At 41.9% G+C, this 16,726-nt stretch overlaps 1 protein-coding gene across 5 annotated transcripts in view; it reads right to left on the reverse strand.

Moving 5' to 3' along the window:
* The window catches only part of epha4b (eph receptor A4b), an 81,697-nt gene that overhangs the window by 40,794 nt on the left and 24,177 nt on the right, over positions 1-16,726 (reverse strand). For all 5 annotated transcript variants that reach the window (XM_026313067.2, XM_026313065.2, XM_026313064.2 and 2 more), the window contains exon 6: positions 2,049-2,204. In XM_026313067.2, coding sequence (XP_026168852.1) covers positions 2,049-2,204 — 156 coding nt within the window. The remainder of the gene's footprint in view (positions 1-2,048; positions 2,205-16,726) is intronic.

The raw sequence follows: 16,726 nt of genomic DNA on the forward strand, positions 1-16,726 counted from the left end.
AGCAGTGACGCTTCAGTAATATAGTTTCATTTGGGATCCAGATAGACATTAAAGAAACAAAAAAGAAAATTAAGTTTTTTATGCATTGTGCTTCACAAGCTACCCAGCAATATGCGAAGTACTTCCAATTATAAATATATAAGGTAATTAACATTAGTTCCAACTTTATCAGCTGCAACATTAAAGTGATGAACACAATAACACATCTATAATTATAATCCAGTAATATCATATACATTAATGTGAAATGTGCCATACTGCACAATGACTGCTTTTGCTACCTCGAGTAGGTTTTGAAGCTGATACTTTTGTACTTTTACTACAATAAGATTTTAAATGCAGGACTTTTACTTGGAACAGGTGATTTTTACACTTTGGTTTTTCTACATTCACTGCAGTAAAGGCCTTGAGTACTTCTGCCACCACTGATTAAAATTTAAGCTTTGATGTCCTAAGACATGCACATATTTGAGAATAAACAAACCCCAGTTGCATAAAGAAGAACATCTGGAGAGTCAAATTTAGGGCTGGATGTCACATTTACTAAGACAATCAGGAGATAAACTCATACATTTATCTCAGCTTATGTTTTCCTAAATAAGGATTGTAATGTTGATTATTGTCTAATATTTCATGTCTTTCTGGATTACCCACAGTTTATAGCATGATTCCCAAGGGAAGGGAAGGGGGAAACTATTATTGTTGAGCAAAATAGGCAAGTGATATTTTACTGATATATTTTACACATATTATTTTAATGTGGTTTATAGAGACAAAAACAACAGCATCAGATCATACAAACACTGCAGCCAAAACACTGAAGTCCATCAGAAATCATGGTAGGGAATACACCACCTAACACATTTTAGCACAGGAGGAACAAATAAGAAATGAGATGAAAGATAGTGAGACAAGGCTCACCAGGAGTTATACTGAGGGCAGAGTCTACCCAGATATTCATGAGGATTTGCTGGCTGACTACCTTGATGAGAAGGCGCAGATGCCGAAAACAATCAGTCACCTGAAAGCTCTGCTACAAAAATCTGAGGCAAAACTGAACAATCAGCTGACAAATACCAGGAACAGTGAGCAGCGGAACAACAACACCCAGGACCTGCAGATCAAATTCAAATTTATGAATAACAGAAAGACCCCAGTCAGACTCACCTGCAGGAGCAAAATAAACGGATTGCTGCTCTGAAGGAAGCAGAGCAACAGTTAGAGACCAAGTGTGCACAGTTTGAGGAGGACAAACTGTACCTTGAAGCAGATGTGGAAATACACAAAACCCACTATCTTTCCCAGCTAAAAATCCATAAACAACTCAAAACCAAGTTTGAGACTGCTCTAAAAACAGCCTGCAATCAGCTGCAGAATGAACATCTTCAGCTGCAGCAAGAGAAAAACAAACTGATGACGGCTCTGGAGGAGGCAAAGCAACAGTTAAAGTCCAAACATCTCCAGTGGCAGCAGGGCAAGCTTTCCTTCAAGGTGGAACTGGAAACATCCCAAAGCCGCTACGTTTCCCAACAGGAGATGTTTGGAAAAGAGAACACCGACCTTAAGGCTGCTCTAAAAACAGTCAATGATCAGCTGGAGACTGAACGTCTCCAATGGCAGCAGGAGAAAATCTCCCTGCTGGAGGAGCTGAGAAAAAAATCAGAAAACTTCAACAAAACTGTGCATGAACAGAAGCAACAGATGCTCCAGCTTCCTCCCACAGTCCAAAGACATGCAGTTTAGGTTGATTGGTGACTCTAAATTGAGCTGAAACTGCTCCTCACAGATATGCAAGTGCACACACCCAGTTATCTGTGGACAGGGAATCTCTCTCTGAATTCATTTTTTGAGGTTTCTTCCTGTGTCACTTCAGGTGTTCTAAGGTTCATGGGGAGTTTTTCCTTGTTTTCTTATAGAGCTTAGGCTGGGTACCTATTGCTGATCTGGATCCCAATTAAAATTTAAATTTTATTTGGGCATTAAAAATCAGTGAAATACAGTGAAAACAACATGTGCTTGAAGTTTCTGCCAGTGTTGTCATCACTCACGTGTGCAGGCCATTGAGCGTGGGTCGGTTTCTGCTCTGTAGAAGCCTTTTTCGCAAACACACTCCACAGCTTGTTCTTGTGGGGACGAGCTGTGAGGAGGACATTTGGTGCAGTAGGCATCTGTGGCCAAAGCTTTGTAGGTACTGGGTCTGCATGCTGAAACAAGGAGACAGATTAAATCAGAATTAGACAGACGTGTTATATAATGTTCTGCTCTTCCGCCAAAACTACAGCACAGTACAACAGTTTTTTTATATGCAGACTCTAGTGAAGGCCACAAGCCAGAAGGCACACATATACTGTTGGTCTACCTTTGAGGTTACTATAGACCTTTCAGGTTGTTAATTTTAACTCTAAAAAAGTGATTTTAATTCTTAATAGTTGGTTCATGTCTTCACTGTAATAAGTGTAATATTTTTGTAATTGAATTAGATTCCAAAACTACAACCCAGGTTATAAAGAAAAAAGAAATTCATCCTTTAAGACCATGTGAAAGCAGAGTATTGGGAAGAATGGAGTTTCCGGTACTATAGGTAGAAAACAAAAACCACAAAATGACACAATCTCCAGCAGAGATACTGTAGATACTGGTAGGTCATAAGATGTGCTCTGCAGCACTGATGGCACAGAACAAAGTTTGATTTAATTCACTGTGACATTAGGTCTACATGGGATCCTTTTACATCAGGCTGAAGGCTCATATAACCACAGGGTCTTACAGTACAAAGACACAGTGCAACAGCAGATCAACTGTCATTCCTGTTATATAAGCATTAGATCTTCAGGCAACTGGGGGAACAAAAATACACAACCACATTCACAGCAACAGTCATAATAACATAATATGACTATTGCTGCAGCTGTTATAGTGGTGGCATATTAGTCATTATGTGGAGTCATAAAACTGGGGAGGGAAAACCGTGCAACCACTCAACAGGAGGAGCCTGCTGAAATAGATTTGGACTTGAATGATTTCCCTTTTGCATCCTAGGCAGTAAAATGAAATTCCTGACTTTCCCTTTGGTAATCTAAATATAGATTATGCATATATATATTTATATATTCATAGGCCCGATATTCCCATCCTCGTAAACCTTTTTTTGTCAGGGTGGTAAATAGTATTACAGTGTGCAAAACGCCATGTAAGGAATATGAGGGTTCCTCAAATGCAATTCGATATATGCCCTCTGTCTGTGTATGTTTGCGCGTGTGCATGTATTTGTGAATAGGTTGGATCAATAGTACGACAGAGTCCGCCAGGTGCTGATTGCATGTTGCTGTGCTAAGTGCTTGCCTGCAAGAAAGTGTTAAATGTGTGGCCTGTGTGTGTATGTGTTCACTTGCTGATTGCTTGTGCTGGTGGTGAAGGTCACGGATTTAATCAAGCTACACGTCACTTCTTCCAGGAAGACTGTAAATTACCACACGTTAACGCACACACGTGCACACAGACACACAAACACGTCTTTCCAGTGTTGCAGTTAACCTGCAGATAGAGGGATGGAAAAGTGGCCTAAAAGTAGTGTGATTTCTCACTGTGAAGGTAAGTTCTTCCACCTGGATGCTGTGCTCGTTCGCACACAGACAGTATTTTTAGGCAAATCATTCATCATAGGGGAGCAAAGTCCACCAGCACAATCCCCAAAAGGCCTGAGAGAACACTGGAAAAGGGGTGTGTGTGTGTCTAGGTGTGAAAGAAAGAAGTAAAGAAGGAAAGAAAGAACAGAAAGGGAGTGATAATTCTCAAAGGGTTTCTGCTCTCTTTCTCCATCCTGTCAGCTTCCAAGGTAATGGGTACCTACAGTATGTGCTGTGCTAGTGACTGTGTGTGTGTGTGTGTGTGTGCGTGTGTGTGTGTGTGTTCCTCTTGGCTGGGCTGTAGGAACAGGGTGGAAAAGCAGCTTTTCTCCAGGGACGTTTCATCCGGAGAGTCCTGGCTCCGGGCGCCGTCCAGCCACAGTGACACAAGGGACCCCAGTGCTAGAGGACAGACAGGCTGCCCGATGCCAGGCCTGGCGTCTGAACGACTGCCTGATCCCAAAGTTTTTGCAAGAATGGTGGCTTGGCTGCTTCAAGTGGAGCTTCCTTCTACTGATCTGCAGTTTTCTACTCTGCTTCTCCACCTTGTTCTCACTCCAGTTTTATTTTCTCTCTCAAAGTCCCCCTTTTCCCTCTCTCTTACACTTTTCTTGCCTCTTTTTTTCCTCAAGCTACTCCCAGTGTCTGCCCCATGGGAAATGTGTTACTTGACTTGGTTCCCTTATGATTAATGATTTACCATAGATATGAAAAAAGGACAAGAAGGCTGAGGCAGTAAGACAGTGCTCACATAAACATACTGTGCACTCACACAAAAAAGCAGACACATGGGAGAGCAAAAGTTTAGGAACAAAACTATGTTGTGGAACTGCAAGCTAACTCCAAATTTGCATAATCTTCAAGGCAACAGTGCTGTATATAGGGTGTGTGTATGTGCGAGATGTGTGGATGTGTTTCTTCTAAAGACAAAGAATGGCCTCAGATCCAGTGTCTTATTAAATATTCATCTGGTCACTAGAGAGACTCAGTGTATTTATACCAATCGATAGCTCTTAGATATGATATAGTACTGCTACTCATGACACACCCTCAGTCACCATGCACTGATTGAGAAGGGACCAGCCTCACTGTGTCCTCTGGCAAAACATTGTATACTATGAGCTGATCTGGTCTGTTCTACTCTATTTCTATTCTATTCTGCTCTGTTAAGTACTGATCTATTTTTTCAATCATTTATAAAATTTCAGAAAACAGTTAAAAAGGCCTGTTATAGTTTTCCATGACACAAAGATACGGCCTTGAAAATTGTATTAATCAATATAGTTATAATGGGGGTCAAGAAATGGGTCACATTTCTATGTTCAATCTAAGAGGTCGATCATACTGATGAATTATCACCCGACTCTGCAGTTTCTCCTCAGCTACAAAACTTATTAGCATCTCTTGACTTATTGTTTTGCTTTATCACTATCAATAAGCTGTTTTTGCACGCGCCTCCTCATTGTTGTGTGTGTTGTGTGCGTTGCTGGCTCTGCTCGCACATTCACAGCACACACAGTGGAGAAGGGTTGTGCTGAAAGTTCAACTTTTTTGAATTTTGACCCAAGCTGTGCTGACCTTTTGTGGGTATAGCCTATCACTGCTGACCACTGCTTAGAATGGTGAAAAACAAATTAGCCTACTTGCATTTTCAAATTTCTCCAACTGGACAGTAAGAAATTACCATCAGACCAGCAAGCAGCTGTACCGCAGCTTATTTAATTGATGAAGTATCAGCGTGGAGATGCAGCAACTAAGATTGTTAAACTGAATCTCAGAAATGCATGGCGACTAAGGTGACGCCATTTTGTACAGCACCCCTAGGAGTTTCAGGGAGGGAAATACTGCACCAACCAGCGCAGAACGTGCAGAGCGAGATTTGAATGTTGTAATGTGAATACGTGTTGACAGCTTTGGTTCCAGTCTCACCACTCATCGACCTTGTTTCCAGCAGCATGGTCACATGGTTTCATCATGCTAAGTCACGTTTAAGAGCTGTTTGTGTAAATGACACAAGCTGGTAACTGTAGTCAGTTAACGGGCCACACACAGAAGCACACAGTCAAAGTTATTACATTATAATTACAGTCAGCCAAGCGGTTCTGTACATATGCAAAATCACTTCAGCTGCACTTTTATAAAACAAACACTTCCTCTGCCTGGCTGCGGGTTTTCTCCTCTCCTCCAATTCTCTTTCAAATGTTCTTTCTACTTTAGCTGTTTATAGCTCTGTTCTCCTGCTTTCTGTCGTGTTTGGTTCAAGTCAAACACTGGCTCCCCGCCGGCTTTACCATAAAGGGCAGAAAGAGGAGAAAACTCTGCGGTTTTGTGTGTTTATATGTGTGTGCGTGTGTGTGTGTGTGTGAGATTGTGGATGGGGGGGGGGATGCTGAAGGAGAGTGTATATCCATGTGTGCGATCTTTTGAGAGGGAAGTTGTGTAAAGCATGCTGGCCCATGGGAGATGAGCTCCATAATGGTCACCATGGCAACAGGCTTTCAAGATGGAACCCTTCTAGTACCCCATCCACATCTCCTGGAGCACAGAGCAGCCTGTGTGTGTGTGTGTGTGTGTGTGTGTCGGGGGGGGCATCCAGGCGTTAGCTGAGACCAGCTACTTAAAAATTGATACATCAAGCGTCAGTGGAGAAATCTGACGAGATTGAGTCTGACGTGCTTTACGGCCACCAGGGTCACATCTGTGTGTGTTTGTGCTATTGTGTACACTGCCATGAAACACGCTTTTAGTAAAACTGATGTCAAGCTTAGAGACCAAGTTAAAAAAGAACCTCATACATTTGAGTGGGAAGAAATCATTATATGCAAAAAAGGGCAGTAGAATTGATGTAAACATGTACTGCATTCATTATACACTGTAACTCTAAGTGCTGCAGATTAACGTGACACGTGAATGAGTGTGTGTTTGCGTCCGCAACCATTTCCTTTGCTGATTAGTGCAAATAATATGTGTAGCTGTGGGGGTTTTTTGTTTGCAATACTGTTTTTGGCACAGAGACCAGAACGAAGTGTACAGTATTAGTGTAGGTGTGTGTGTGTGTGTGTGTAGTAATAAGGAGGTTTGTGTGGAGCAGAGATGTCGGCATCAGTGTCCTGACCCCTGCTGAGATGCTTTAATCCCTAATCAGTTTATAACAACCTTTAACACCATAATATTCACCATTACTACTAATCCTGTGAAACACACACACACAGATCCTGATCAAGCCTGCTTTTCCTTTCTTTATTCCTCATTGAAAGAATTATAATCATAATACATAATTCTAATCTCTTTGTATTTTCACTTTGTTTTGTGTGGCACTTTCCACTACAGACTGAAAAATCTGACCATTATTTAACATATCAAAAACATTTTCCCTCAGACACCTCAAACTGTTACTTTTACATCACTACTCCAGTGATCCATGTGGTTTCTTTTTAGATGTTGATTAAAAAAATATGCAGAACAGTCACTTTGATCAACTAGAAAATACTTTTCCTTTAGGGAAAAGAGCTGTAGCTGATCAGAGACTGTAATTGCTGGTTTAGTTTAACCTCAAATTTGACCCAAACATGGGAAGTACATGTAAGAAATGAAACAGACATGAATATTATATATAGTTATTGCTTAGGCTGTCACCTGTAAACATCAACCACACTGCAGAAGCCGTTGTGTGCATATGTAGATTTTCAATGCAACGTGAATCAAATTGAATTGACAGCAAACTATCAGTTTCAGATAGGTTAGTGTTCACCAGCAGCTTAGGTGATTGCATACCAGTATACTGTGGAAACCAGTTTGAACTAACTTTACTTTGATTCTAACCTTGGAAACTCAATGTTTGACTATATTTTTGTCAGAGTTTTAGTATTTCCCCACAGAACTGCAGTTCTGGTAGAAAAAGCCACTGAAAAATCATTTATACAATAAAGAAAAAAAAAAGCATGCACAGGCATCCCACTACATAATTAGAATAAATGAATAAATATCACATGCTTGAAATCAATAATTAAACTTTGTCAGTCTTTTGATGTCTGTCAACGATAAAATCCTTCCAACTATATAACAAGTGTTGACGTAACCTGTCAGACATCAGTAAACATATTTATCAAATGTGGGCCCATGTCAGATGCTAAGGAATAGACATGTGAAGATGGAAATATTAAAAACTTAAGACTTGACTCATACTCCTACCCCAGAGAGCTCAGACTTGAACTGGACTCTAACTATCATGAACATCTCTGCTGTATAGGAGCCTTGCAGTTTTGGCTGCTAGAGACTTTTGCTAGAGATAGATGAGGCGGAATCATGTGCTTGTAGAGCAGACGTGGGATATGAGCCGTGTCCACACTGGAAGACATAGGCCTCAATGACTGACACCTCAGTACAGACCTTCACTGTGTTTATGACTTCTCTGACCCCCTTCACAGTGTACACCTCAGTACACACACACACACACAAACACACGCACACACACACACACACACACGGTCAAACCGAATATATATGCTTTGTGATGTCCAGTACATGAAGCACATGACTACACTCAGACTGCTTTCTGATCTACTCTCTGTCCTCTGGATGCTAGCCAATTACTGTGAGCGGCCAAGGGGAACTATGGGATGAAGCTCTCGCTCTTCCTCATTCTGTCCATATCTGTGTTTTCTTTCTCTGTTCCTGTTTTTCTCTCTCTCTGTTTTTCCTCTTGTGCATTTCTATTTTTCTGTTTGTGTCCTCCCTGTCTCTGTCTTTCTCTCCCTCTCTCTCTTCGGCCATCTCTACTTTACCTTCTTTATTTGTGTGTGTGTGTGTGTGTGTGTGTGTGTGTGTGTGTGTGTGTGTGTGCGTGCGTGTGTGTGTGTGTGAGTGTGTGTGAGTGTGAGTCTCTCTTTGTATGTGTGTCTTATTTCCCAGTGGGCTGTCTGTCATACGTTGACCCTGACCTTCTCCAGAGCTCCTACACAAATATTTACTCTCTCACTGACAGGCGCACACACACACGCACACACGCACACACACACACACACACATTTGTTTTCATTCCTCATGGGCACTAGAGATTTAGATTAATTTCCTGAAGACATAGCCTAACCTTATCCCTATCCACTATTTACCTAACCCTAACCCTAACCTTATCCTAACCCTACTGTCACCCTAATATTCTTTCATTTACATGGTAGCCACTATGAAAAAGTCAAGTCAATTTGAGCATGTAAACAGGTTTCTCTCCCCACAATATGGGTAAGACTAGTCACCCATGTGTTCACACACACACACACACACACACACACACACACACACACACACACACACACACACACAAACCACTAAAATGTCACCTGGAGCGACATCAATTTCAGTACAATTAATGCCAAGCACACATCTACACAGACAGACCAACTTTTCTAATGGTAACCAAAGATAATAGCTCACTAATTTTGAGCTGGGGTGATTATCCTGCAGCGTAAAAACAGATTAAATAGATACCAGGTGTGTCTCTGTGAAAGAGGTCATGAGCAAGGGACAGAAAGAATGAGAGTTAGAGAGAGAGAGATCGCCAGAGAGGGCTATAGAAGGAGTCTGCTGGGAGTTCGCTTCACAGTCTGGGTAAGTCTTCTGTCTATTTTGCTATCAAGATAAAAAGCCAGAGTGACACAAAGATGCACCGTCTCCTTTTGAGCATAGGCACGCACACCGATGCACATAAAAACACAACACACAAAGGATTTGAACTTTCACTATAACCACACACATTCTTTCCCTAGACAGACATGTAGCTTAAACATCTTCCATAAAACCCGACCCGACAGAGCTTTAACACACTATAAACACACACACACACCCCTTCATGTCTCCCCAGATACACACACATTATATCAGTAAACGTGCTCACATCGGACAGCCCCGTGACCAGCAGAGTGTGTGTAGGAGGAGCAGCGCACCTCCTTTCCTCGCCCACGTTATTTTCAGTTCATCATTCTCAATAATTCATTCTCTCAGGCGGAGGAGGAAAGGAGAGCCCTGTGCTTTTGTCTTTGTGTCAGTCAGACACACACTCACACAGATGTACCTGTCAAGTGACTGGTACATCTGTGTGGGTGTCTTTAATCTGGGATGGGCAGCAGCAAATTGACAATAGCAGGAAAATCTGTACTCAGGCATTGTATTCTCATTCATGGGAGAAAGACACATCATTATCAGTGTTTTATAAAGAAAGAGCCAACACAAAAGCAAAGGAAACTCTGAGAAAAAGAAACACTTGAGTTGCTGCCTCACTCAAGGCAATGAAAAATAAAACATTGAAAATCATATGAAGTTAGTTTAGGAGTGTGTACACATTGTAGAGTATACATCTCTGTTTGTATTTGTGTAGTGAATAAACAGACTTTGCTTTAAACACTTCCATTCATCGCTGTATAGAAAGTCAGGGTTGTTGCATATCACCAGCTCATGGTAAACAACTTTTTTTGCTCTCCATAATAATCTGCACAGCTCAGCAGCACAGGAGCTTTTCATCTCATATAACAAAATCATTACATCTGCTTTTGAAGCAATCCTAGAAAGTAATGATGACTTTATCATAACGATGAATGCCGCTGGGTGGCAAATAACAATGAACATCTTGGTAGTGACTTTTATTTTCTACAAATTGCATGTTTTTTGTGTTTTGTTGACCTGTAACTGACAGGAGATGTTATCCTCTCCAAATGGAGCTGAGGGTCACACCTTGAGCTGCTGCTCCAGCTCAGAGGGCCAAATCAGCAGGCCACAACACCAAACTCATTTCCTATTGTTTTCAGAACACTGACATGCATCTACCCCTTTCTCTCTGTGCACTTTGTTTGTCTCACATTTCCCCTTCTAGAAAATCAAATCATTACCAGTAAACATGTCTGGCCTACGGCTGCATTTACCTATTCAAAGCCACAGTCACAAGCCTGGAGCCACTGTAGAAATGTCACATTCATACCTGTGATCCTGCAACCATATTTAAAACTTCAACATAATTTGTCACATCTCTCATCAAGTCCTGTTTAACCGTTCTTTGTTCTGACTGAAACCGGAGCTGAAAAGTCTATTTGAATTTTCTGAATGGTTCCTCTTGGCTGTAGAACAATAGTGCAGCTGTACTGGATATAAAAACAGCAACAAATTAGACTTCGGCTGGTGCTGCATCTGTACGCTGTGTTTGGAGCTGAGAAATAACGCCTGTGCAACACTGGCCCAATCAGTCTGACAGGCTGATCGCACATCTGGAAGCTATCCATAAACCAGAAAGAGAAATAAGGAGGGGGATAATGGGAAAGGGTCAGTGGCTGCCTTCCTGTTCCTGCGCTTTCTGTTCGGCAGACCCGCTGGCTGTCTGCACGACTCCTCTGCTCTCTTCTGCAAACACACTCACCTTCTCTGAAACCTTTAGATCTTAAAAGGAGCAAATTCACCACTAATTCAACACTACATAAATGTGAGAGTTATGAACTTTCCCACGAGTTTGCACATGTTTATCCCTAACTGGAACTCAACTGCATATGGAACACAGCCAATTAATGGAAACTGTACCCGAAAGAGACAAAGAGACACGCTCTCCCTCCACACGTCCCTCCTCTTGCCGTCTGTAGGGAATAGTGCTATATGAGGACATGTAGAGTTGAAACATGCGTTAACAGTTTTTCAGTCCTTTCCCTGTTTTTCCTCTTTTTCCTCTTTTTCTCTAAGGTTTTGTTCACACAGCTTTAACCCACTGCACTAGACCCAGCTCAGCTATATGAGCTCCCATTCCCCAAAGCCACATTAATAATGTCCTCAGGTTTCATTGTGTCTAACAGCAGCAGCGCAAACACCATCCTAGTGCTAAGGTGGCTTTTTAGCAACTCAGCCTATGTCTACTGAGTGATGTGCCGTGGCGAGAGAGGAGCTGTGCTGGGAGGCTCTGTGTGAACAGACATTATCTGGGTCAGTGCTGTGTGGGTATGTAGACAGGGACCACGGTGTGTAGAGTACATCGAGTACACCTAAGCCTTTGTCATTTTGTGTGTAATTTATTCAAACACAAAAGAGAGAAGATGAGCAAGAGAGGGAGGGAAAGGAGGTGGACTTCAGGAGGGACACGTGAGAGAGAGGAGATAAAGGCAAATAAAGGAGAAACGATGGCAAAGGTGTCTGCCATTATCCAAATAAATGAAAAGTGAAGTCAGACAGGTTGAGCAGCAGAAAGACACACACAGGCAGATGGACAGATGACTGGCCTGCACTTGTCGCATACATCCGTTTGTCCTTTAAGAACATCTGGTGAGTAATAACACCCTGCTGCCTGACACTTCAACAGCTTAATGCCCCAAAGCCTGCAGCAGTCTACATACACACACATTGCACAGACTTTACACACACAAAAATCTCTTGACTTGCTGTCTAAAGCCTTCTGTTAGCTGCCCACTCCCATCCTACCCACACCTTTGTGCTCTCAAGCTCCCTGAGCTGCCACCAAGAGAAGAGCAAAGAAATGAGAGAATTGTGTGGGTTGTGTGTCTGTTGTGTGTGTGTGTGTGTGTGTGTGTGTGTGTGTGTGTGTGTGTGTGTGTGTGTGTGTGTGAACATACTACATGCAGGAGGGAGCTCTTGACCTTCACAGTCTGTATGTGATCAAAATAAAAATACCCACTGTTTCTACCATCTACATCTCTTACACATGTTCCCACGCACATGCACACACTGCTGCTGTAAGGATAGCGGCAGAGATCAAGCTCTGTGTTGGAGAGGCAATAAAGGAACAGAGGTTCCCTACTGAGCTACACACAGACACACACACACAGCGCTCCGAAAATGAGCTCAATCTCTTTCACAGGTGCAAAGATTAGCCTTTTCTTACATCTGTTCCCTGTCCAGCCCTTTCATTATGAACAGGGGCTGCAATCCTCCTGTGCAATATAAAGTGTTAAAGTCTGTTGTGTTTATGTGTGTGTATGCGCAAGTAGTCTTTTTAGGTATGTATACCTATGCACGTCCATGTTCTTTTTTTCATTATATGCATCTGAGTGCATAGCTCACAGCACATGAATCATATAGCTTCCAATTATCTGTACAGAATGTAAGTTTTCTTGCAGAGAACAAACAAAACCAAATCCGTTCCTGCTGCTCCAGGGTCAGAGCAAGGTCTGATCAACTAAATGGCTTAGCAGGAGGCCTTTGATCGCTGCTTGTCACTAGGCAGACGCACAGACAAGCTCCCTTTCCCAGGTTGAGCAAGGTTTTGTAAAAAATTCTAAAAATGACATTGTAGGGCTTTAGTTGTCCCTCCCAAAAGTTATGACTTCATTTGCATTACATCCACATGCAAAAGTTATTAGCATAAGAGGGTGGATATTAGTGCCACTCCATCCCCTACACTATACATATTATAAGAATAATGAAGGTTTTTACCCAATGGTAATATGAAATGAGTCAAAACTGTGAAAAACATGTTGTGTTTCTGTGTTTTGAATGTATTAATTTGAAGAATGCTACACTGCTTATCACACCACACAGATCTGTTTTCTTCTGCAGCAATGTCTTGTCTCTTCCGTGGATGTTTTTGTCATAAGGTTTGTGTACATCAGGATTAAGTCACTAAATCTGGCTCAATTTTCTTTTTGTCAAAATAGCATTTTTTCCACCTCAGGCAAGTGGAAAAACTTTTTTTTTATTATAGAACTTTTTTAATACTTTGCCTTTAAGTTGTTTTTTTTTATGCACAGAAAATAAAACAGATGGAAACCCATCTATTGTCATGGTCAGATGGGGTTTTCAGTTTGGAGGTCTAAGGGGTGTAATGCTTCCCTGACCCAAAAGCTACAATGTTATGTCTTAAACAAATACACAGGAGTAATTTCATGGCAAGCAATAGTTTATCCAACCAACTTTCTTCTGTCTTTAGCATTACAAATGAGCACATCATTGGCACGACAATTCATACAGGATTGGATGCACATTGGACTTGTTCCTCAGTGATTCACACTCTGGTTTCATTCCAATTTGAGAAGTGAAAAGAACAGCAGGAGAGCTAAAAGAAATCGCTACGAGAAGTATGGTGTGACTTTGAAAAGTTCCTCTTGTAAACTAAATTCCTGCTTCTTACTGGCAGCATCAGACAAATGAGTACGAAGAGAAAAAGGAGACCATTAAAAAGGCATAGCCAATGGACAGATGGACATGTCATGGCTGACCTATATTATTTTTTGCCCATTGAGAAAGAGAGAGAGGAGATGAGAGCAGGAGAACTTGTGTTGAGGTGACAGGTGTCTGTCCTTCTCCACTCCGTCTACTCCATCTTTCAGGCATCGGAGGCAGTAATTGGTGCTGTCAGACACATGGCGAAGGACAGAACACACACACACACACACACACACACACACACACACACACACACACACAAAGATACAGTCCTGCCCTTCAGCATCTACCCCTTGGGTTTAAAGTAGGAGAGGTTTGAGAGGAGAATTCACTACATTCTCTACTAGCTGTGAGACAGAGAGACAGCAGGAGAGGGCAAGGTGGAAATGGACGGTGTAGAGGAAACAGAGGCAGACAGAAACAGAGAGGGAGAACAGAAACAGAATGCACAAGAGACAAAGACAGAAAAAATAGAAAGTGAGAGAGAGAACAAGGTGGGGGGCTTTGGCTGCATTGGGTCGAGAGACATGGATGAGAAATGACAAGAATGTGCAAATGTATGTGACAGAAAGGTAGAGAGGGTGTATGTGTTAGATAAGAATGAGAGCAAGACAGATTACGCAACTCCAGTGGTGACAAAGCAGATGAGTATGATTTAATGTGAGTGAGCAGCAGAGCCACAGCCATCAGAGCAGCAGCGTGTTCAGTGCATGCCTCAGTAAACACAAAAACTAAAGGTCAATGACATAACACAAAATCACACGCAAAAGAAATGAAACAAATATGTATTAAAGTTGCAACATTACCTGATAAAGCTGACTATATGTAATAACTATAGGTTACTTACATATACAATATCCAGCTGGATTAAACACTCACCAGAGACCCAAATGTGTATTACTACATAAGCACAGTGCTCATCTGCTTTAGTAAATTACAGTAACACCTTATTTTACAGGTTCCACAGCATGCATCTTCAATAGGAATGAATGACCTTTAGGCAGAGTGCCACAGTCAGGTTAAAAAAGCCAGAAAGTACAGCGATGTTGTTGTGGTCGTTGCTGTGTGTGGTCTTTTCATGAAACCTGCTGACAATGAATACAGAATCACTGCAGCATCATCCTTTTACATCAACAAAAGGTCAGTATTACTGTCAGGATGACTGGTATCTTCTGCAGCCATATGCTGGTGATTTTCTTCCTCAAAATTAAGACCACATTTCCCACAAATCCTCCTTTTTAATAGCACATCATGTATTACTAGTTGCTCTGTTTGTACTGGAAGAAAAATACTCTTCCTTCTTTCGAAGCAGCCACTATTTTTGTCATAAAACATTCTAGCAGACATAACTTAATCCCGTGTCCAGCATCAAAACCTATATCCACATTTAAATACGCTTTGCGCCTCACTTATAATAAGGAGTAAGCATGGGGTAGGAAAATAGAAAAAGGGAAAGATGAACCCGTGATCTATAAATGTTTAACGAGAGCAGACAGAGGGGATGAGGGCTGAGAGGAGGACGGGGACAGAAAGAAAAATGGGGAGGTGAAAAAGGAAGATGATATCAGAGGAGATGGGTGAGGAGCAAAATAGGGGGCTCATAGAGAGAGAGAGAGAGAACAATCCCATTATAGAAGCAGACACCAGAGTAAGGTTAGGAAATAGCAGAGGGGGGGGGGGGGGGTGAAAGCCAGAGATTGAGGGAAAAAAGCTGTAATTGGAGGTGTCTGGTGTTTGTCTAACACAGAGAGGCTAGTAATGATTCCATTAGCGCCTCACACCGAGAGAGAGAGAGAGGGACACAAAGAGAGAGACAGTGAGAGAGAATGAGAGTCAAAAGGAGAGATGGAGAGTGACACGGAGACAAAGAGAGGAGGCTAAAGAGGCCAAAGCACTGTGAGAACATTCACACAGAACATTAGAAACAGCAACAAGCAGCGGAGCAGCTAAATGGTGAAAAAGAAAAAAAAAACAGACACATAAAAAGAACAAGAGAAAGAGAATTCAAGGTGTCCATTAAAAGGCTTGTTCACCTGCACAATGATGATAATTACACATGCCCCTCCAGTTCTTTCCCAAGCTCTCTCCCCCCGCCTCACCCCTTCATCTCTGTGTGACTGCAAACGAGAGAGGGTGATTTAAATGCATTAGCGGGGTGTGTTTTCCCTATGGTAGACCCTCAGACTGTGTCAGGGCAGGAACCTTTTGTTTGGAGCTGACGCTGAGCGCTGAGAGGACTCTTTAAAAGCCTGGCCCTTGTTCTCTCGGGGACACATTAAAGTACAACGTGCTGGGTTGTTGTACTTCTCTGTGTCCTCTCATGTCTTTGTTGAAAAGCAGACGGATTACAGATGCAGTTATATTAGTTCTGACGAGCACAGGGAACAATATCAGAATACAGGCACGTGCAGATGAAACAGCAAAGGCACCAAAGTAACTTTAGCAAAAGAAAGCTGGGTTCTGGGGTATGAATTTGGCATTCTTTCACATGAAACAAACAAATGCAGTCTGTAAGGCTGACATATGTGGGACAGGAGGATATTTCATTGCTATGCAAATCCTTTCCAAGATCCAACAAAAATGTTTTTCCTAATACCAAGTAGGTGGCGCAGACAGCCCTGCAGCAAAGGAACTTCAATTCACGATGAAGGAATTAAAATCTATTGGAAAATGCTTTTTGATTGTTTCCAGAATAATTGCTGCACCAGAAAATCTCCCTTGAAACGACGTGAAACCGAAAACCTGGCTTTCCTTCCTGCAACACAAATATTGGACACCTGTTTTCCCTGCACAGCACATCTGCAGTGACCACAACTTATTAGACAAGGGACACATATCTTTCCTGACCTCTGACCAGACACTGTCAATAAAACTCCATCATTACTCTACACACAACTACAGCACACACACACACACGCATACACACTAAAGGATACTGTTATTGAGTTAAGGCTATC

Source organism: Mastacembelus armatus, chromosome 17, assembly GCF_900324485.2.
Source record: "Mastacembelus armatus chromosome 17, fMasArm1.2, whole genome shotgun sequence".
NCBI classification, from domain to species: domain Eukaryota; kingdom Metazoa; phylum Chordata; class Actinopteri; order Synbranchiformes; family Mastacembelidae; genus Mastacembelus; species Mastacembelus armatus.